The sequence below is a fragment of the Oryzias latipes genome, chromosome 12 (assembly GCF_002234675.1).
Source record: "Oryzias latipes chromosome 12, ASM223467v1".
NCBI classification, from domain to species: Eukaryota; Metazoa; Chordata; class Actinopteri; order Beloniformes; family Adrianichthyidae; genus Oryzias; species Oryzias latipes.
Window position 1 is genome coordinate 5,096,469 of NC_019870.2, and position 22,713 is coordinate 5,119,181.

Genomic DNA, 22,713 nt, shown 5'->3' on the forward strand with positions numbered 1-22,713 from the left:
GTCAGAATGAGTCAGATCTGATGTTTAAATAAGGTTAATTCGCTGTATAGAAAAGCCCAAATGCTTTTGTATGACTTCCATTCAGCTTTTAATACATCTGTAAAAGCTACTGTGGAAAGCCTTTTTTAAAGTTACAGCGCAATGTGTTATCGTGATCCCACTAATCTATTGCTCATAAAATCCAAATGACTCACATTTTCTGACTTTTATAAAATTATAGATGTTATTCAATGATAAAACCACAGAAAAGCTATACACTGGGAGGGAAAATGGGCTTTAAATTGGCTTTAAAAGTCTGAAATGTCATTCTATGGGTGTGCAAACCGCAAAAACTAGCGTTTGTTTCACTATGTGGAGTTAAACTACAGAATAGTTTACATGGAATTGAAGAGGTCTTCAAATAAAGAGTTTTAAAATCAATTTAAGAAAAAAATCTATTAGGAATTTGACTCATGAGGAAGTTTAACTTCTGAATTTTGGAATCTTGGTTCCATAAAGTCGATATGCTACTTAGTAAAGTTATTTATTAATAGAGACTGAAATATGAGTATGTGTTTAACACTTCTTATAATAATGGTATATTAACATGTATGCATTTTGTCTCCAGAAAACATGAAATTATAGAACGAAAGTGAGATGACTTGTTGGATTAAAAGTTCCTACTTTTACAGAACAATCTGAGGTAGAAACTTGGCGGCACTAGTTATACATTTATTTTTGCTTTGTTTCATTTTAGTACTTCTCTTTAAGAAAAAAGGATGTTAAAATACAAAAATAACTAATTGTATTTTCTTAAAGCAAAGTATAATCACTTATAGCAGCTTTATACTTCAAACTATTTTTCTCACTTACTTTTTAAAAGTTTTTAATTTGATTTCTATTTAATTTTCTTTTTTGCTAAAACATCTTTTAACTGACCTGTTGTTAATAACAAAAAATTTAACAACAAATGAAGTTTATTGGATTTCAGGAAAATGTAATTATCTGCAGAAATAATTTGTGCGCGACGCAGCAGCACCCCCTACTGGCTGAGATGTGTAACTGTAATCGAAAGATCTCAATAGTTACATCAGTTTATTTAATAAATTTACAGTTGAAATAGCTTTATTGTTTGTGAAGCCTGTGTGTTGCATTATGATAAAGTAACAAAAAGATAACAGGAAATATAATTTCTTTCAAGTTCAATAAAATAAGTATTTAACCTGCAGTATCTCAACCTATTGATCTACAAAAAAACAAACACTTTTATAGATCAAGGAGGTATTGCTTTCGATTATTACAGTGTAACATTTGAATTACATTCATCTAAAATGTTATTTTAATTATTTTACACTGCAGAACCAATTTCTGTACAACTGAAACATTTTTTCCTTCATATTGATGGTACAAGTACTGGTTTAGATATTCTCTTATGACAACCAGCTTTGAGTTATTGTGAGAGAATTTATTTTTAAAATAATCATTGAACTTCCACTTGTTTTTAAATAATTAAGCCTAATCGTTTAATGCATGTTTCAGTCTCTACAGTTATAAATTAAATATAAAGAAACACATAAAAAAGTCAAATAAAATACCCAATCAAGTGTTTATCTTGATTTATTGTAAACCACTAACTGTTACTCGTCAACCATTCATGGAAACATCCATAAATTCACCTTTGATGGAGTTTGCTTAACTAAATAAAATTATGTACACAAGAGGGTTGTATAAAGCTGTACACAATTTAGAAAGTGGCATCAAGTACAAAATGAAACACACAACATATTTACATTTTCACAGTTGAGTAAAATTTGGGGCTGAACTGAAACATTCAGCTGCCGCCGCTTTAGCTTTCAAACTTTAGCATTTATCGTCTAAGTGCATTTTCAAAAAGCACTGATTTCAACTCCAAAACAAATCCAAAGTGCCAGTGGGGGGGGGGAATGTATTGGACTATAAAAACATCACAACTAAGACTAAAAAACAGGAGCTTCTTTAAATGAGAATCCGATGTTCATGACTCATCCACTTCTGTGAAAATGTCACTAATGAAGTACTGCGACACGCTGGTGGGCTCCTCCTCTGCTGAGCTGATCTCAGCACAGCCTTCCTGCAAAGATCAACACAAACCCAAATGAGAGAAAAGAAATGACATGTTTTTAGCCGCTTGTTACCGTCTTACCCGGGCGGTGCGGAGGGTGGAGCTGGGAGTTGAGGTGCCGGGTGTGTGGTCGGCGGTGGGTCTGGACTGCGACCCCACAGGAGCTGAACGGACTTTGGTTGGTGCGGCATCTTCACGTGACGCAGAAGCTGCTTTCTTAGCAGACGTCTTCCCCTTCGCAGCAGGGGAATCGCTGGGTGACGTTTTTGATTCATGGGAAACGTCTTTTGCTTTTCTGTAAGTGAAAGAAAAACTAGATCTTAACAGGTAATATCATTGACAAATTGTTAATATATAAAAAAATCCCTTACCTAGTCTGATGACCGCTTCTGTTACTTTTTTTGGAGCCCAAACTGCTGTCAGATTTCTTCAAATTTTTCCCTTTTTTACAACTTCGTGGGTCATAAGCGGCTTCAGCGTCACTTCTCTGGCTGACGGTAGCTTCAGCTTTAGTTCTTCTTCTCCTTGTTGAAATAGCTGCTAAAAAGAGGCAATAAAAATAAATACAGAAAAATAAAATGTTTATTATTATAAGCATTTGAAAGAAAAATGTTCTGAATACCTTTATTCTCAGCTGCTGCGTCCGTCTCTCTGGCAACAAAGGTGTCCAGACTTTCTGCAGGTTTTTCTGGTTTAAAACGTTAAAAACCGTAAGACTCAACAATAAGGCATAAAAAAATGAAAAAAACAGGAAAAAAAATAAAAATTTGATCAACCAGCTCACTTTGTGGAGGATCACCCTGCAGCCACAGTAAATCTGGCCCAATCACATAGTTTCAGACTCGACCCGGTATCCGATATTTTTTTTTTATTACTTTGATCGGCGCGGTATATTTCAAGCTTATTCTTTAAAATAAATGCCCTACTAGAAGTGTGCAGGTCATGAACGGATCACGGCCTTTTACTGCCGTAAAGCGCAGCTCTAGTTTCAGCAGGAGGCTCACAAAACCAGTTTGGTAAAATTGGCAAGATATTCATCGGTTCAGACTTACTGACTCAATAACTCTTCTAATAAACGTTTAAGCCAACAGCTTATCTTGTGTTTAGTCCTCATGCAAACAATGACCTACAAAGGTATTTCTAAAGAAAAAGGTCAGCCTTTTGTGGGTATTGTATGTGTTTCATAATTTTGTTTATGTGTGAAAGTCATATATATATATATATATATATATATATATATATATAGATATATATGTAGCACTTTGAGCGACATGAGTATGCAAAGTGTTATAAATAAAGTTTGATTTGATTTGCAGCTTCACCTTCAGATGCAGAACTTGTTTCTGCACTTTTTGTAGAGACGCCAGAGACGGACTTCTCTCCTGCTGCTGCTGTGGAACTCTCTCCAGAATCCCTACACAGGGGAGAAGGTTGTAAGCTCCGACGGCAGATGAAACAAACTCCATTCGGCCGAAGGGGGCAGCAGCAGCACTAACCACGGCCGCAGCGTGACAGCATCTGCGACGGGGTGATGGGGCGGCTTCTCGGCCACGCTGGTTACCGCCTCCTCCCCCGGGATCTCCATCAGAGAAAGGACGAAGAACGGTTCATCCGGATCTGAAGGCACCTGCTCGGGCAGCACTGACAAAAAAAATTAAAATAAAAAGAGAAGGCGTTTAACGGAAACACTTCAAACAAAGCCGCGGCGGTAGAAGAACGACTTACTCTCCATCAGAAGCGGATAAGTGTGGATCCCCTCCGGATTTAAAGCAGACGTATTCTGGGGTTTAAGGAATCAAAGGGAGACAGTTGAGGAAAGGTAGCAGCAGATTTGAAACTCCGCCTCAGATCAAAGCGGTAACTTAATGCAGGGTTTTGTTGGTTCGATACACCTTTTTTACCACAAGTGTTCCAAATGTGAACATTTCAGACACTGATGATCTGAAAACAACATGAAGTACTTCAACCTCAAAGGTCACCGCAGGATTTTCTTTAATATTTCAGTGCTTAAGCACCTTTTATGCCATTTTAAAAATGTTAACTTTTGAATATAAAATGCAAATATTTAAAGAGCTGTAATGAAATCTGAACAAAAACTAGTAAATTCCTCTTTTTTTTAGAGAAAAATACAATTTTAACTAATGGATAAATGGAAGAATTGCTCTTAACGGCTAGCATTAACTGTTTACAAAGTTATCCTGATGAATATAAAATATATATTTCTTTGTAAAAGCTGCTGTTTTGTATTTTCAACTTGTTTTTTCTCACCCTTTGCTTTAATTCCTCAATTTACAGTTTCAATTCAGATTTTATGTTTTCCTAGTTGAGCCTAATTTTACGTGGGGCGGGGCTTTGAGCCCACTGGCTTCTAGAGACACGATTGACATTGGAAACGTAGGTTATGTTGACGTCAGTTCAGCTATAGAACAGTGACTGTTGTCGGCGCCTCCCATATTATCCCTCCTCTGATGTACCAAACTTTGGAAGATCTTCATCACTGCTACTGAACGCCACAACAGAGGAGGGATGACTCAGGCGGCGCCAACAACAGGCGATGTTCTGGAGCGGAAATGATGTCACCATAATCTCTATCACCCGATGTCAATGTCCTGGTAGCCACTGGGTTAAAAGCCCTGACCTTATGCATATTTAATGTAAAGATTTAGTTGATCAAAGCATTTTAAAATAATGCATAAAGCCCATAAGAATTGTTTGCCACACAATATGCAAATAAGATTAAAAAAAACAGATTAGAGTTTAAAAGGAAACGAGATTTTCTCTTCGCCAAAATTCAGAACAAAAACATGAAATAAGGGTTTCAATTCAAGAAGTCCGGAGATGAAACAATCCAAAACAATCAAATTAAAAAAGCCAAATTATCTTCAAATAACTTGTTAGAAATGAATTGCTAAGACTGAGTGACGTATTATTATCTCACTTGCGTGGATGACACTTCTTGAGAAGCAGGATCTAGACAGGACGATTTGTCTCTCGTCTCATCAATGTCTCCACCTACTGGCCATCGACTGCCAGGGCGAGGCTCCAACGCAGCTGTCCTCGAGCTAGTGCCAGAATCTATGGAAAAGAAGAAAATATTCATAATTTTGGAGTTCATAAAGTTGTTTATCCCAGCTTTAGCCATTCAATTTAGCAGAATCAAACCTGCATCCGTCTGTCTGCGCTGTGCAAGACTGCTGCACGTGATGTTGGGAGGTTGAGGAGCTTTATTTGACGTCTCAGAAGAGTCAGCTGCTTCTGATTCAGCAGAATCAATACTTTAAAAGAATAGAAGAACATCATTACTGGATTAAATCCACATTTTCAGTATATGTCAGCATGAACCTTCTTGAGGGCAGAAGGTCACGGTTACCTTTGGGTTGAGGAGTGTCCCTCTGCACTGACCGACCTGGCTTTGGAGGTTGATGTACAACCGACTTGTGTTGAGACCTTAGCATCCACAGCTGCAGATGAATCTATCAAGTCCCTCTCAGCTGGACCTTCACTGTCCATTTTTTCTCCACCTGGTTCCATCTCCACTGATGTCTTAAGGCCACTTGGAGGTGTGGAAGTTTCACCTGAAGGTTTGGAACCGTCACCTGGCTGAACTTTTCGCCGCGAAGCTCGACTGGATGATTCTAGATTAGGTTTGGGTCTGACTCTGGAAAGCCTTGGTCTTCTCTGAAGAAGATTTTGCTCTGAATTGGAGACTTGTTCAACATTTGTCTTGCACTCGGAGGTTGATTCCTCTACAAATTTATGAGATGGGCTCAATTCGACAAACGGTTCCGCAACTGAACTTTTGATTTTATGAGAAGTCAACACAAACTGACCATCTTCTTTTGATGTTGAGCGGTCAGAAGATTTGGAGATGGAGATCTGAGGTTGCTCCACAGATTTAGAGATGGAGATCTGAGGTTGCTCCACAGATTTAGAAATAGAGATCTGAGGTTGCTCCACAGATTTAGAGATGGAGATCTGAGGTTGCTCCACAGATTTAGAGATGGAGATCTGAGGTTGCTCCACAGATTTAGAAATAGAGATCTGTGGTTGCTCCATAGATTTGGAGGTGGAGATCTGTGGTTGCTTCATAGCGAGCGTGAGTTGGACTGGCTCTTTAGGGACTTCGGGTTTAGATTTAGCGCCTTTTGATGTCACAGGGAGGTTTGGTTTAGGTTTCTGAAAACGCCTCCTCTTGGATTGAGACGTAGATGCAGCTTCAGCCTCTTCACCAACATGTTGCTTGGTTCCTGATGCAGCAAGATGGAGCTTCTGCCCCACAAAGGACACTTCTCCCTCTTCTGCTTCTTCACATGCTAAATTTCTCACCTCAACAAAAGAGGATATTTCCTCAATTTTTCCAGTGGTCTGATCTTCATTGGGAACTTCAGAGATGTTCTGGTTTCCTGCAGCTTTCTCAGCAGATGTTTGTTCAATCAAGTCTTGTTCAAATTGAGTTTCACTCAAATCTTTTTCCTTTGGGTCATTTATGGTTGGTGTTCCAATTCTTGCCGTTCTTGATTTATTTGGTAAATTCGGTTTGGGGCGAATTTTCTGTAATCTCCTAAACTTAGCGTTTGACTCAGCTTCTTCTGAACACGCCTGTGCAGATAAATGCCGAACATCTGGTGACTTCCCAACCGGAGATGCTTCCTCTCTCATCTCAGAGGCCGATTCCTGGTCTGCAGATGTTTGTTCTTCCAGCAGGACTTGACAGATGTTCTGTTTCTTTGGAGCACTGCAACCTGTTGTGGCTGCATCCGTGTCCGCCGGATCTACATGTCCAGGATGTTTCTCTTCTGTAGGGAATTCAGTCTGGGACTGTTCTGAACCTGAAGCAGAATTGGAGATGCTGCTGTTTTCTGGTTCAAACTTTTTGCAGGATTCAGAACTTTGTGCTGATTCTTTTGAGATCTGAGGTCTCAATCTTGCAGGTCTTGAGGTTTTTGTCAAGTTGGGTTTGGGTTTAATTTTTGATAATCTGTTCCTCACTGATAAACAAGAAGATGCAACTTCAGAACCTTGTTTGACGGCTGGAGGCCCTGCAACAGATGAAGTTGGATCCAAACCCAGCTTTGGTGCCTCTGGAACTCTTGAATCAGTTGGTTCAATATGAGATTTTAGGTTTTTATCAGAGAACTCCGTCGGAGATTCTTCAACTCTGGCAATACCAATCTGGACTTCAGGGAAGTTCTGGTTCTCTGTGGTGCTCTGATCTGATATTTCTGCAATCATATCAATCGAATCCAGTTCAGTTAATTCCCTTTGCTCTTCATTTGAAGAAGAGTCTGTTAATGGAGTGGATGTTGAGTCTAAAGTCATAATAGGCTGTACTGTTGAAGAAGGAACAGTTTCAGGTTGACTGTCCAAAGACAGGGTTGCTTCCACCAATGACATGGCATCTTCACGGACTTTGGGTTCTATTATGGAACTTGAGTTTTTATCCTGTGAATCTTTTGAGAATTTGGACCTCAGAACTCTTGATGTCTGTACCAGGTTTGGTTTGGGTTTACGTTTTTGGATTTGACCCTTCTTCCTTTCATCAGATGCACTTGGTTCCTCTTCTGGACCAGATGTCAGCTTCTCTGCTGCTGCTGCTGAAGGCTTTCCACTTTTTCCTGGCTCCACATTTGACTGTAGCCCAAAACAGTATGACAGATTTTCTGGAGCTGATTCAGACGTTGCTCCTTTATCTCTCATGGTTTGCTCCTTACATGGCTCAGGCTGATCTTCACAGGGATTTGGGCTTTCTTTGGTGCTCTGGTCTGTTGATACATTGGGGTCTACAAATCCAGCCTCTCTCCGTGTGTCTTCATTTACAGAGAGATCCAGTTCCTGTTCTGGTTCCACCTTCTTTCTGAAATCAGGTCCTTCACCTGGAAACAAGTATTTTTGCGTAGCTTCTTCAGTGGTTTGAGGTCTTGCAGCTCTTGATGTTTGAAGGTTTGGTTTGATTTTTGACAGTCGATCTCTCTTTGTCTGACCTGTTGGCAAAGATTTTTCCTCTTTTTGCATGACTGCCAACTCTTCTACAGACTTATTTAAAGAAGCTGAATTTTCACTTTCAATAAAATCCAAATGTAGCCCTTGTTGTGGTTCTGGTTCTGTGACCTCACAGGCCTTTAAAACTGGATCTTCAACACGGGATGCTGCACTTTCTTTTGTTAAATCAGGAATTGACGGTGCATCTCCAGTTGCCTGCTCCAAACTGGACTCGATGGAGAGATTCTGGGTTTTTGTAGGACCTTGACCTGATGGTGCTCCACCCAATTCTTTTTGATCTTCAACTCCATCTTTTGTCTTTATCTCCCTATTTGCAGACAGTTCTTGTGTGAGTTTTGTTTGTGGTTCCGCCTCTACAGATGGGTTTTTGGTAAGCTCCGGATTTTTTTGGACGGCATCTTCTGTGTTCTGAGCTTTGGATCTTGCACCTCTCAACAACTGTGGTATGTTTGGTTTGGGTTTAACCTTTTGTAGTCGACCCTTTCTTGACTGAGAAGATCCCGTTTTTTTTTCATCTTGATTGGAGGTTGCTTCAGCAGCTGCAGCAGAATCTTCTTTTCCTTCTGAACCCAAATGTGACCCATGTGGAGCTGGTAGTTCCGGGTCTGTTTGTTCAGTTAACACAGTTTCAGAAGTGGCTTCAGAGTCTTTGCTGGTCTGCTCCACACAGAGCTCAGGCACGACTTTGGCAGAGATCAGAGCTTCTGTAGCGCTCTGATCAGGTGCTGCTTGATTTAGAGATTTAAGACTTCTTGTCTCCTCACTTATAGTTCGTTCATCTGGAAGTTCTGCTGGCATTTTGGTTGAAGTATTCTGACTTTCAATTGACTCTTTCTCTGCCACCCCTTCAGTAGTTTGCCGTTTGGATCTAGCTATTCTTGACGTCTGCAGTAGGATTGGTTTGGGTTTGACTTTTGGCAGTCTGCCTCTGGGCTGAGAAGGACTTTTGACATCACCTTCTCCTGTGTGACTCACAGAAGAGTTGTCTGCAGCTGAGGGTTGAGGTTTGCTGGTTCTGTCTGGAACTGGGCTGGGATCGGTGCTTGACGCTTTTTTAACCTCTGGCACTGCTTCAACTGGTTTATTTAAGCCTGCCTTGGACTCTACAGGAGGCCCCGACTGTGACTGAATTACAGTCTGACTCTGGCTTTTCAGGAGATTCTGATCTGCTGCACCAGTTTCAACCTGATCCAAGCAGCCGCGCTGAGAGGAAGTGTTATCTTTAAACAATGCTGCAGCAGAAGCTGATATTCCTGGGGTTGTTTCTTCAGCAGAAACTGATGTCTCATTATCTTGAGAAACACATTGAGCAACTGAGCACCTTCTTCCAGCTCCCCCTTCTGTCGACATCTCGGTGTGAGATACCGGTTTTGCAGTCCTTGAGCTGTGACCGAGGTTTGGTTTAGGCTTCACCTTTATAAGTGAAGACTTATCTCCAGATTTACAACCCAATTGATCAACATTCTGATCACTTGTGTCAACGGGAAGCGAGTTATTGCTGTCCACTTCAGCACTCTGGAGCTTTTCGGTGGAAGGCGATGTCACTTTCTGATCTGCAGATTTCCCAGGAGGGATCTTTTTCTGGGGTGACACTGTCAAAATCTCCTCTTGTGCATATGTGAACTCACTGACACCAACTGATGTTCCTGCAATCAAATACAACGGAATGTAACTTTCCAAGGCAGGAGACAGCCTACACCAACAGAGGAAGCGGGGCTGCTGTTTTTGTTTTGTTTTTTTGGTTGCATACCTGCAGTGCATTCTTCTAAGGTCTCTCCACTTTGTGCTGACTGAGAAATTTGAGCTCGGTTACCAATGGTCAAAAGGGTTTGAGCTGCTTCAGTGTAGCTCTCATTCTGAGACACTGAAAGAAACATGAAAAGTGCAATTTAATTTATGGTATCATGTACCGGAGGCTCCTAAGACAAAAACAAACAAAAAGAACAAGTCGCATACCTTCAGCTTGTTCTGAGGAAATGAAGTCTATAACATCCTGCAGGGAAAAAAAACAAATCTATGACTATATTTCCAAGCATGAAACGGGGTTAACAAGTGCAGCTGCTGGAATTACACAATTTTTGTTTTTTTATTGATGACAGACAAAACACCTTATCAGACATCAGGCAGCTTAGTTTGTCACAAACAGAAAGAGGAGAAGGCCCTTCTGTATCTTTCAAAAAGCTGAAGTACGGTAATGAGGTGAGATTTTCTTATCGACCAAATACTTTTATACGCCATTATACAAATAAAATCTTTTTTTTTTTTTTAAATATCAACGTGATTTCCTGGATTCCTTTATTTACATTCCATTTCTCAGAGTTGAAGTTTATCTATGAGGAACATCTTATCTATAACCAACAAAATCTGACTTGTTATCAAGAAGTCAGATCAGAACAAAAATATATTTTTCTTGCACGTGAACAATGGAAGAAAACATTTGCTGCTTGGTAAGTGGAAATCCAGGACTGTAATGTGATTTAATGCCTTTCTTCCTGCTGCTTGGAAACCGACTGTGTCTTCAAAAAGATTAAATAAAAATGTTTGCATCTGTCATCTCCCTTCAGCTGAACTGTGTAAAGTTATTTGAGAAATTTAGCACATCAGGCATGTTTGGGGCCTCTGCCTGCTTGAGATTTGAGATAACTTAGTATCCAGTTGTTGCCAAGCTGGAGGCGTTTTTAACTGTTTTGTAATTTGTATCTCTTTGAAATTTAGTTTTGAAAATAACAAAAAAAGAAAAGTCATTCACCTGTATGGCTGCGTCCAAATTCCCACCCTACTCCATAACTACTAAAAAACTATATAGTGCGCTGGAAAAGCAATTCTGACACCATGCTCACTTTTATTTTTTTAAATCGGCGAAAATGTGACGGCATCAATTTTAAGAAGTGAAAATCTTATTGATATGAGCGTTTCCTGACAGTCATTTATGAATCCATTGTCTTATGAAGATAAAACATTGATGGTTTATTAAAAATTTAAAAGACACTGGTTTTTCGTCTAGACTTCTTCTGACACAACCTACGTCTCTGACTGTTATTTGTAATATTAATTGTGATATATGGCTTAACCTGCTATCCAAGATCTGGTTAAAGGACACTTCTATAAACCATAACCATAGGTGATAATAATATGTTATGAGATAATATGTGATAGAAGTGTGTTGGATGCTCAGCTATCAGCTTTTACAAGCAACATTTAGGACTTTTTAAACCTTTTAGGGCCCCTTGAAACAGATTCAATGCCGATTTCACAGCGAGCCTCAAACATGTCCCTGCCTTCCTCCGTGGTGGTTGGACATTCTTTTAGTGTCTGTGATCCTATCGCACCATAACTGCTATTGGTTAGGTTTCAGATACTTGCAAAATAAGTTTAAAAGTTGTTTGTTTGTTTACAGTGCCACCTAGTGGTAGCTTGGTGAACTGAATGTCTAAATCAACATGCTTTTAGAATTTTGTCTATTTGTTTTTTGTGGTATTTCCTGATTTCAAACTGCATTAGTTTCAAAGGAAACATTTGTTTGTAAAGAACTACTCCAATAAAAATCGTGTTTTTTACATCTTTAACATGTACTGGCATTTTTCTGATGATAGACAACAAATATAGAACATTTTTGAGTATTTTTAATACTTATTGTTGTGAATCAGGGCCAGACCAAATGTAGTTTGAAAAAGCTCGGAGTTGTGATGTAGAAGCTGTAAGGAATGAGCCACATTCTGCTCCATTCTGATGCATCCACTTGTAGATGACAAGATCCATGTACGTCTTCGAGCTGCATCTGACACAAAACTGTACAACTGGATACCTCTAATACAGCTCACCCTTTTTCTTGCGCCTGTAAAGTTAGGTTGAGGGTGTGAGGGGCTGTAAGATAGCCGGAGACAGTGTAAACCTAGAGCTCTCTGCAACAGGGAGGGAGAGCAAGGTATCTCCACGCCAACAGTCCCGCCCTCAACTCGGATGCAAATGTCTAATAAACTACTGCTGCAATGCAGAAACTATATCCTAGAAAACAACAGGTTTTTTTTTAATTAGATAAAAACAATTTAATCATGATTAAAAAACCACTGAGGACACTTTCACAATAGATCACAAGACGTTTGGAGTGGGTCTTCAAAGAGCTAAATTTGACCACTTGGAATAAATACTCATTTGGGCTCACACACGTAAATCTGTCAGCAAAACACCCAAAGGATATTCAATTATGCTAAAAAGCAACAATAGAATGTCAATGCAAAACACAAAAAGTTACCACAAAGGCCACAAACTAGAAAGAAAAACACATAAACAAAATTATAACTGTAACTGGGAAGTGTAAAGCTGGCGCAAAAACTTTTGACACTCGTGACTTACAACAAGCAGGTCCAGCTGGTGCTCACTGGGTTCAGAAGTGCCTGTGTCATGATCTGCCTGCTGACAGGTGGAGTCAGCACACAGTGCATCTTGGGAAAGGCCCAGCACATCGGGCATACTGTCCAAGATATCAAGCTAAGTGTGGGATGGGAGGAGTCGAGAGTGCATTGTTTGAAATGGTACAAAACAATGTGGGATGACATAAACATGTGATGAAGAAGATGGATGTTTATGGACAGTATGCATGGGGGAAGCTGGTCTCCTTACCTCCACCATGGTGTCATCCACCTCTGAAATCTCGGTGTTGGAGGCGTGCAGGCTGCTCTGAACGAAGCCGTGAGCGTCGCCCTCTCGACTGGAGCTACGGGTGAGGTGGTGCTCCTCCTCCTCCCACTCGTTTTCGTTCTCCTCGTCACTAAACTCTGACCTGGACGACCTCAGGGTGACCAGTTTGGGCTTCTTGGACTTCTGCACTGGTGGAGGTTCCACCGACTTTCCCCTCTTGGCGGGACCTTTGGACGTGTCAGAGGATGCAGGCGAGTGCAAATCGTCTTTGGCGGCGTACATCAAGGGCTGGACGGGTTTGGGCACTCGGCCGTATCTGAAGAAAGCAGACAAATTAAAGCTGTTGAATTTTAGGACTCTCCAGTTTTTGACATCAAATGCTTTTGTGGTTTTTATTCCATCCCGCAGATGTCCTGAACCTCTTTCTTACTGTGTCAAAATCTTTTATGGGGCTCAAAACAAAAGTCTAAATCTATTATAAAACCAAAACAAACGTTTCGAGAACATCCAACAGAGGTTTTCCCCACATTTTACCACAATGTGGGGAAAATAAATAACTTTTGTTCAAGTGCTCTTCACAAAAATTCACATAGGCCTCCATCTTAGGCCTACAGCTAAACCCAAGTTTCATTGACCTTTAACCTCAGGAAGAAGCCGCCATCTTTATTAATTTTTTTTAAAAATCTCCTTTAGTACCAGTTACAAATTTAAATTCATCTTCAATCTATCGCCTCCTGACTCCTCAAGCATAACTGGGAAGCTACTTGGGGGGGGGGGGGGGGGACATTGGTTTTTAAAGTCTGCGGATATTATATGATGTTTCAAGGCGAGTTCACAAAAGTGGCCCCCATCATGTTCCTCGCACATTTTTTACCAGAATATTATAAAAATGTAATACATGAATCGTTGCCTCAGGCTTAATAAAAACATACAAAATACAATATGACTGTATTAGGAATGTGGGTGTAGTTAACAAGAAACCTCCGTTGCCAAGGAAATCCAAAAGTTTACTCATGCCGATTCTTTTAAAAATTAGTAGACCTATTCGTCAAGCTCAGACGACCCAAAAATAATATGGTTGCTATGGAGATAAAACCAACAAAAAGCCGCCATTTGAAAAAAAACATTTTTTTTTTTTTTTTAAAGATTAGTCACATTCAGCTCAAACCATGAAGGCAGAAATTTCTTTTATTGTCTTTGGGTCAGAACATCCTCATCACACAGCATCAAAACAGCATTTTTGAGAAATAAAACTTTGTTTTTTGTAAAAGTATAACACTTGAATGTCGTACCGTGTGGGCCTCTGAGGTTTAACTGCAGCATCTTCCTCACCCTCAGAAGAAACATCACCATCACCCTTCCTCTTCCTTTCTTGGCTCAGCTGGGCTTCATTTTCACTTTCTCCCTGATATATCACAAAATGTCAGACTAGAAAAGTCCAAACAGATAAGGAGGATAAGTCGACTGGAAAAAAGGAGAATTACCTGCTCCTGATCAGCTCCTTCCCTCCCTGTCTCCTCCCGGTTTTCTTCCTCAGTGCCTTTGGCCTTTGCAGAAGGCAGAGGCTTTTTGCCGCGCTTCAGACCCAAAGGTACCAGTGGATTTGGTGCTCTGCCTCTGCAGAGCTTGGCTGGTTTGATGGCTGCATCCTTAGCTGTCTTCACATTTTCAGTCTTGTCCGCCCTAAACACAAAATACGTTTTAAGTTATGCAATAAACGTTTCATTTTTAAACACTGTTGATTTATTTTGTATTTTTTTACGTGTCTGCAGTGGGGAGCTCCTCAGGATGTGCTGCTTCACAGTCTTCAGGTACGCCTGCTTCATCTGAGATGAGAGAAAAGCTGAATTTAGCACAAAATCTAAATTAAAAAAACTTCTAATTTTGACTTCTTTATTTTATAAGAAGCAGTTTCCACAGCATAAGAATTTGGGTCCAAACCCATTTCTTTCCACCGTGATTTAGCTTTCTAAAAAAAAAAAAAAATCTGAAACAATTTTTTTCTGCAGCAAAGTAAAGGTTTCAATCAAGTTTCACTTGTAGCGGCTAACACTCATGAATGGTTTTCAGTTAAAGACCCACTCTGAAAAACATAAGGGCATTCCCAGACGTGTTTGGTTATAATTATGCCATTTTAACCAAAACATGAAAAACTTAATGAATAAACTGTCATTTTCTAGGACATAGTTTCTGCAGAGCAGCAGTAGTTCATCAGAAATTTGCCTCTGAGTTGTTTTTTGTTTTTTAAACAGCATTTTTTTTTTGTGTGCGCCTGACACAACAATTTATTTAAAATTAAATAAAGAGTCATTTTTAAAATATGTCCTCCATCATCAGACAAATGGCACAAGAACACGTTAAAAACACCAATCTTATTCAGAGTGCGTCTTTAAAAACCATAGCAGTGACCAGAAGGGCTCTACGCAAACATCTCTTTTTAAACTAAACAAAAGTGGGTTTTTGGTAGAAAACAGATACAATTGCACACAAAACATTTGCTTACATAGATATGTAGTAGGGCAGCACGATAAATGGAAAACACGCGATATTAGTGATCATTTTGTCAATTTCCATGCAGGAACCTCCCAAATGGATAAATAAAGTTGTCTATCAATATTGCGATGACGATATAACTTGCGGTATATGAACAACTAGCAAAAAAAAAAAAAAACATAATCTCCATTTCAATAAAACAGTTTAAAAATTACACTCCAAATGACCCTCGTCTTCATAGGAGGCGAACATCTATCATAAAAGGGCTCCTTCCGATTGGTCAACAACGTGAAGGGGTGAATCTGATTGGTCAAAAGGAAAAATTGCTTTATTTGATTCATTAAATACTTCAAGCTGCCATAAGATTGTTTCAGCACATTGAAGGCAACCATTTATTGCAGTTTTCGCCGTCTTTTGCGAAATGCATATTGCACAGCTTGATTTCGCGATAACAATAAATGTGCGATTTATTGTGCAGGCCTAATATGTAGGTAGAATAAAAAAAAAAAATTTCCCTCAGTAAAAGTAACCATAGTGTTTGTTACCAAACCCCAGATGCGCCCATGCTTTATGCTTAGCTTTTTCAATAAAATCTATATAATTTTCTATTACATTTGGGTTTTTGACAACTAACCAGAATGTGTTTTTTTTTTTCCTTTTTGCAGCACAAGAAATACAAAAGGGACGATAAAATATCAGTTTTTTTTTTTTGTAAAACAGAAGTACCCTTTCTGAATTTTTTATACTATTGTAATATCTTGAAAAAGAATCGTTTGTCTCTCCAGACCTGTTTTGTTTTTCTTGTCACTCGGTTCCTCAATCAAGGCTTCTGCTCGATTATTCTTTTTGCGTTTTCTCCCCGACTTCACAGCAGCCGCTTCTCCTTCGTTACTCTGGTCCTCGTTCTCTTTCTCTCCTTCCAACTCAGGCATTAGAAACTCCTCTTCCTCCTCCTCCTCCTCCTCCTCCACATCGCTCAGCTTCTTAGCAGATTGTTTACCTGCACAGGTTAGATTTAAAAAAGAACAAAACTCAGCTCATGCAAGTTGTAAAAACATGAGGAAATGAAAAAAGAACAAAACCAGATTACGTTTCGGCTTTTTCTTGCACTTCCCGGAGGTGTTCTCCGAAATCTTTTTGAGTTTCTTCCGGTCTCTCTGAACTTCCAACACTTTTTCCAGCAACTTCGAAAAGTACTCAATGTCCAGTTTACGCCTCTCTCCTGTGTAACAGTCATCAGATTCAGGGTTAATCTATTACCACAAGCAAAGGCAGGAAGCTGCGATGCTCACTGAAGGCTTTGTCGATCCTCCATGAATTCTCCCGCTCTTCTCTTTTGAACTTGTTCTGAAAGGAAACGTTTTTACTGAGACTGTAAGTCAGGTTTTTTTTTTCTAAAGAGCAGACCAGCTCCCATCACTGACCTTTATCTCTGACCGAGCTCTGTGAGTGAAGAGCTGACAGATCATGGAGAAGTCCGTCCCCACCATGCTGATGGCCAGGTAGAACATGTCTGTCTCTGACGAAGACCAAAACAGAACATTTCGTTAATCAGGAAAAAAAACAACACAGAAAACTTTGACGTCTGCCGGATCACTCGTACCTTCAATGGACCAAGGTTTCGTGTAGGTGCCTTTTCTGAAACTTGAGTATGTTGTTGTGGAGCCGCGCTCAAAGATGGGGTCTCGGTCCTGAATGGTGTTGGGACCTTTGGACCGCAGGACTTCCACCGTTAAACTGAGATTCAAAATGAGAACATTTTTAACCAGAAACACAAAGGAAAAAGTTAAAGTCCTTGTTTCTGGAGCTCTCCTGACCTTTCCTCGTCAATAATCAGGGAACCATCTTCTGCCACTTTGACCTGAGGAACCATAATTTCTTCCTCCTGCTCTTCCTCTTCCTCACACGCTGCTCCCTCCTCTTCACTTGAAACCACTTTCATAGGCGGAGGAGCCGGAGGCTCCTGAGCTCGTTCTGGAGGCCTTCAGAGATGAGACGAAAAACCAAGTCAACACAGAAACAAACCCAAATAAACCTGTGATATAAACCATAAAAACACGGTTGATAAAAAGTGATCAACTCTGCAAACCGTGTCATATTTGTTGGCTTTCATTGTGGTCAGTATTTTTGCACACATTTATTTTTGACAAATGAGCAGAAACATTTTCAACTTTTATGAGTACTTTGGTGTTTATGAAACAACAAGAATACATTAATAAAATAATAATTTTAAACAGATTGTATTGTATTTTAATGTTTAGGCTGGTGGATCACTCTAAAGCAGAGTCCTGACAGAATTCTGCCAACACTTTTAGCTGCAACCTCCACCTTAAAGCAACAACAGGGGCTCTAGTTGACGACAACATTATGGTTGTTGGTAGGAAAACTGGGGTCAAGAGTTTCCTGACATTTAACCCACAAACAAACAAACAAAGCCGTTACATTTACAGACAGGAGAATAATCCAAATACACAAAAATCCAGGTTTAATTAAGGTGTGAACAATGAGAAAAAAAACAATTTAAACCTAGATTATCCACTAAAAGCTGCAGCTCAGTCACCAGGATGGAGATCTCCTCTTCACTGAAATAACTAAAAGCACCAACTAACCTCGTTCTTTTTTTAAACAAAGATAATAAAATTTGCAGATTGAGTGAAATATAGTATTTTAAATTTAATGCATAAAGTGCATCATAAATGTTTATGTTATGATATACAAAATAAATGTGAAAAAAGACAACAAAACAATTTAAAACGATTTAGAACCAAAGTTAAATAAAGATGTGGTTACAGTACAGAGTATCAGATTATGGAATGATCTACAACCACAAATAAAACAGGCCAAATGAATAAATATAATTTTAAAAATATGTTGAAAATGTAATATTTCGAAAATAAGAACAACAGGAAATGAAGGTAATTTTGTCTATATGTTATTACATGTTCAAACTAATAAATGTGTTGATATTTGCCATCTGTTGTGTTGTTTTCCTTTTTCATTATTGTTATGAAAGAATCAAAAGTATACCAATGGCTTTATTACTAACCAAAAAGGGGGCAGAAATAATCAAACTTCTTCTTTCTGTTGCTCTTTTGTTGTTAACCCCCCAAAAAACATAAGTCTGTGTGTTTTATTGTTTTGTGGGAAACAAAATAAATAAATAAAACAGATAAATAAAACACAAACAGACAAATAAATACAATGTATATAAACAGATAAGTAAGTAAGTCAGTAAATAAATAAAATCTTTTCATGTTTTAAACACGCTACCTCCCTTGTTGCCAGTCGGTCAAATGCCACATAAAACATTAAATTAATAAAATAGAATAAAATAAAATAAAATCCAGCTCTTGTTAAGTCCAAAAATATATTATAAAAAAAATAATAATAATCAGCAGCTGTTTAAAGAGCCATTACATCCAAAGATCTTGTTGCTAGGATACAAGAGCCAAAACCAGGATAAAGCTACAAAAACATAAGCCCACCATCCTTCTGGTTTTTGAATCATCAAACATAAAAATAAGATTTCAACATGAAAAAATATTTTTTATAGCAACTTTATCCAAATAACACTTTCATTAGTAAAACATTTTCCGAATGTCTATATTGAACCCTATTGTTTTTCAAAACTATAAACCAAACAAGATGATAATGAAAACATGAACGTACTCTTGTCTTTCCACTGCAGGAGGAACCTCAGTCTCATTCTCCTCAACCGAGTCGTCCAAAACAGACCTAAAAGAGAAAAAGTTCCCATTTTATCAACACTCTTTACAACTCCATCTTTAGAGCTGAAACTGCACTTACGTCATGGGGTTAGACGTTGGAAGATAATGGATCAGGTCCCTCATTGTCATTTTGGTGGGATCTAAATCAAACTCCTTACATCTGGCTTTAGCTCTTTTAATGCTCTGTGAATGTGAAAGCAGCTGTTTGATCTGCACCTAAATGATGAAATGGATGATGCTTAAAAAAAAAAACCTCACCTTTTCTTTGCTCCTCTCCCTCCTGAGCAGCTCTCGGAGCTTCTGTGCTTTCACCAGCCGCTGCACATCCAAAGGGCTGTTGAGGAGTCTGCTCAGGTAAAGTGCTGACGACGGCAGTGATCCCGCAGTTTTGGACGACACCAGAGCTCGGGCTTTCTCCGAAATTTCTGTGGCTGCCTTGTCGGGAAGAGAAGGAGGAACTTTATCAGGCACTCTGGGGGCAACTTCTTTAGGGTGACTCCGTGATGTGCTTTCCGGTTTCTTGCTGCCGTCTGCTGCCGGAGGAGTTTGCTCAGGTGAGTCTTCAGCCACAGAAACAGCTGGAGTTTCAGAGGGCGGAGGAGTGAGTTTGGGTTGCGGCTTGTGCTGTTTGCTGTTATCAGAGTGCCTTCGAGTCCTTGGGGACAGGAGTCTGTTGGGGGCTGTAGCGGTCCCAGCTTGGCTGGATGTTGATGGTTTCTCCATCTCAGAGGAAGGTGTTTCACTGAGGGGCGCAGAGGCGGCTTTGATGGGGGACTTTGGAGTCCGCGGGGGAGCGGAAGGGCGACCCGGTGCAACTTTAGGCTTGATGGAAAAGCGTTTCCTCCTTTGGAGGGCTGCTGAGGAGTTGGAGCCATCACCGTTCTGGTCAACGCCGTCCCTGAAACGTTACACAAAACATTACAACCCAGTGATAAAACCCTGTCCCGTCTTTTAAGAACGGCCGTCACTCACCCTGAAGTTGGGTTTTTTTCTAATGGGGGTGCATTTGACTCATCAGGCACACAGCTGCCCTCGCTGGCCTCTTTTGCAGTCCCACCAGTCTCTTGTTTTGCAGCAGGACTTTCCTGAGGTGTCGCAGCAGTTCTCCCTGCAGTGCCGACATTTGGGCGAACGCTAAATCGTGACCGCCGGAACATTTTTGACCTGAAGACACGAACGCGAAGCCGGTCAGATCTCCAACAGGATAACCCGAAAACCACCTGCAACCTTAGTTTTTCCTAAGGTCACAGGTTTCTTCAGCCGTTCTCCGCTGTCTCTGAAGGTGTGAAGATAGAGTGAACCCTGGACAGGTTACCAGTTCGACAACGTTATACACAAATATGTGCAACAACACTTGCTTACAGTCACTTCTGCTCCCAAAAACCATCTCAAACATTACTCTGCACAATAGGATGAAGCCGCAAAATCAATTCAAACCAGGAGCTTCTGACTGAGAGACACTAAATAATCTCCAAACCCCACACACACGGCTTCTCTTTTGCTTTTTTCAACAAAAATTATCACACATGTAATTAATTTATATAGATATATATTACCAGTTTAATTTGAAAAGATGTTACTATGGAAGTCTATGGACCAGCGTTTCTTAACTGCGGTACATCAGTGTGCCTTGAGAAATGGTCAGGTCTGCCAAACAAATTATTCAACTTCCCCTAATTAGGGTAAAAAAAAAACAATTAAAATAGCCAGGATTTTAGCTCTGTTTTCATCTACATAGGCCCAGGTTACACACTGAGTAGATAGAAATATGAAGGACTATAAAATCCTTTTTTCTTTGCGTTTAATACATCTTATTGAATACACTTCGATAACAATAACTGCATTTTGGTAATACAGACTTGTGATTTATATCAAGTAAAAATTAAAAAAAACTCAGAAAAAACACTGCTAAAGAGAACAAAAACATATTTATGGGGTTTTAAGTTTTGTTTTTCCCACAAGAATAAAGATGAAACTAAATCTGCGTATTGGTATCATTCATCTCCAATTTATTCAAAAGCATTACCTAATTAAGACTTAGCTAATTTGAATACTTGAAAAAAATCCAGCTTTGTTGGGGACTTTAACCATTGACAGTATAATAGAACTGGACTGAGTGAGTGTGACATCACCCATAGAAAATTACTTCCTTTCAGCCCATTTAAATTAAGTCATTTCAGTCACCATTTATTTGCGATACGGATGTCACCATGTTGGATCCAGGCGTCATCGGCAGTAAACATTACTAATTACTAACGCCTTCCACCAACCAGGAATGAGCTTGTTGGAAGTCCACACCCCTACCACTTAGAAGTGGGCTCCACAAAATCTATCAACCGAACACTTTGACTGTAGGACGTGAGACCACATACTTATATGTAGACGTCTGATTGATCAGTTTAAAACTTGACGAACTCACAGTATAGAAAAGAAATGTGCTAAAAAAAAAATAAAAGACCAATTCAAAGAAGAAAGGTAGCATAGCAAGAATGGTATTCTGACAAATATAATGACTGAGTAATAGCTGTTTATATAAGGGGTCCTTCAGTCCAGTTCTCTCACAGTCAATGACTTTAACCAGTGTTGTTGTACTTAATGCAGAAAACAATTTTATTGAATAAAATATAATAATTATCTAGATAAATAATGCTCCATCTTCACATCAAGAAGTATGACGTCAACTGCCTGTCAGGCATATTTGTGACAGTTATCTCCCAATAAGGCTCCGAAAAAGGTTCATGCCATAGGTTATTAGTTTCGTATTTATGTTAGATAGATACAATAAATGCGAAAAAGAACCTATATACAGCTAAACTCTTGCATTCGTTTTGACAAAACGTAAACAACTAAAAAAAAAAAGCAATAAGCTAACTCTTGTCTAAACAGCTACACCACCACTGTCAGAGTCAAAAACTCTTCTATATCTTGTTAAAAACCTAAAATAAAGAGAGCTTTAAGTAGTTAATTCAACCAAATTTTCCTAAAGTAACATACCTGGAGCAGAAAAAGCGTCTCTCCTGCTGAAATAAACACTTCGGTGTCGAGGAGGAGGAAGGCGGATAGCGGACCCCATGCACAATCTAATCCGCCATTATTCTTGTGACGTCATATTCCTGCGATTCAATGGAATTGTGGGAAATGTAGTTAAAAGTATCAACGTGGTTACATTAGGTAAGATCAGTGCGATGATGGATTTCTTCTTTGAGGTTAGCCTTTTTGGGGGTTGGGGGGTCAGTTTAATTTCTGATGGGGACTACACTTTAAGCAGTAAATTTAGGTAAAATGTAATAATACATAATACAGATGACAACACAAGAAAATATAGTCAAAAAATCTGTTTTGATCTCCCTAAGGTTCATTTTATTCAAATTTTTGTCTTCATCTATTAAGATTGCATGCTCATCTCTGAAAGAAGGCACATTTTCCCACATAAACGTGCTACAGTGGCAGAGCTAGAACATTTTATAAGGGGGGCCAGGAAGAGGGCAGAAGACTTTGGAAGGGTGGCAAATGAGAACAACAGAATAGACAGCAAATACAAATGAAAGGATCTAAATTATGTATTTCAAACCGTTTTTTTAGTTTATTGTTATTACATTATTGATACCGAAAAAGCATGATCATCTTTTTTTATCTTTGTCAATAATACTTATAACTCAAAAATTGAAATGTGCTCCGCCCCAGATGTGTAAAATTATGCATAAGGTAACTCGCTGGTTACTGATGTAGTTATATGAAAGCAAAAATGGACATCCTATTTTTGACGTCTACGAG

At 39.3% G+C, this 22,713-nt stretch overlaps 1 protein-coding gene across 3 annotated transcripts; it reads right to left on the reverse strand.

Moving 5' to 3' along the window:
• Nucleotides 1–1,578: 1,578 nt before the first annotated feature.
• LOC101173800 (transcription factor TFIIIB component B'' homolog) lies at nucleotides 1,579–22,056 on the reverse strand. Of its 3 annotated transcripts, none has more exons than XM_023960570.1 (28): nucleotides 21,934–22,056; nucleotides 19,912–20,103; nucleotides 19,198–19,837; nucleotides 19,019–19,122; nucleotides 18,881–18,946; nucleotides 17,029–17,193; nucleotides 16,815–16,948; nucleotides 16,636–16,730; nucleotides 16,504–16,558; nucleotides 16,302–16,433; nucleotides 15,999–16,211; nucleotides 14,481–14,544; nucleotides 14,203–14,401; nucleotides 14,011–14,123; nucleotides 12,701–13,034; nucleotides 12,434–12,568; nucleotides 10,037–10,073; nucleotides 9,831–9,944; nucleotides 5,451–9,726; nucleotides 5,243–5,355; nucleotides 5,019–5,155; nucleotides 3,806–3,860; nucleotides 3,577–3,721; nucleotides 3,403–3,494; nucleotides 2,703–2,768; nucleotides 2,452–2,617; nucleotides 2,162–2,375; nucleotides 1,579–2,089 (listed from the first exon to the last, which is right to left on the reverse strand). In XM_023960570.1, the coding sequence occupies exons 2-28, from the start codon at nucleotides 20,094–20,096 to the stop codon at nucleotides 1,994–1,996; spliced, it is 8,145 nt and encodes a 2,714-aa protein (XP_023816338.1). In that variant the 5' UTR covers nucleotides 20,097–20,103; nucleotides 21,934–22,056; the 3' UTR covers nucleotides 1,579–1,993. The 3 variants fall into 3 exon arrangements, with proteins under 3 accessions (XP_023816338.1, XP_023816337.1, XP_023816339.1); XM_023960569.1 differs by having other exon boundaries at nucleotides 2,452–2,620; XM_023960571.1 differs by lacking the exon at nucleotides 12,434–12,568 and having other exon boundaries at nucleotides 2,452–2,620.
• Nucleotides 22,057–22,713: the final 657 nt, after the last annotated feature.

Excerpts from the sequence above, each read along its gene's own strand:
- LOC101173800 (XM_023960569.1), bottom strand. The coding sequence starts at position 20,096 with ATGTTCCGGCGGTCACGATTTAGCGTTCGCCCAAATGTCGGCACTGCA. Across the intron at positions 14,124-14,202 it reads AAGGAGCTGATCAGGAGCAG|GGAGAAAGTGAAAATGAAGC; the intron begins GTAATTCTCCTT and ends GTGATATATCAG. Across the intron at positions 2,769-3,402 it reads AACAAGTTCTGCATCTGAAG|AAAAACCTGCAGAAAGTCTG; the intron begins GTGAAGCTGCAA and ends GTTTTAAACCAG.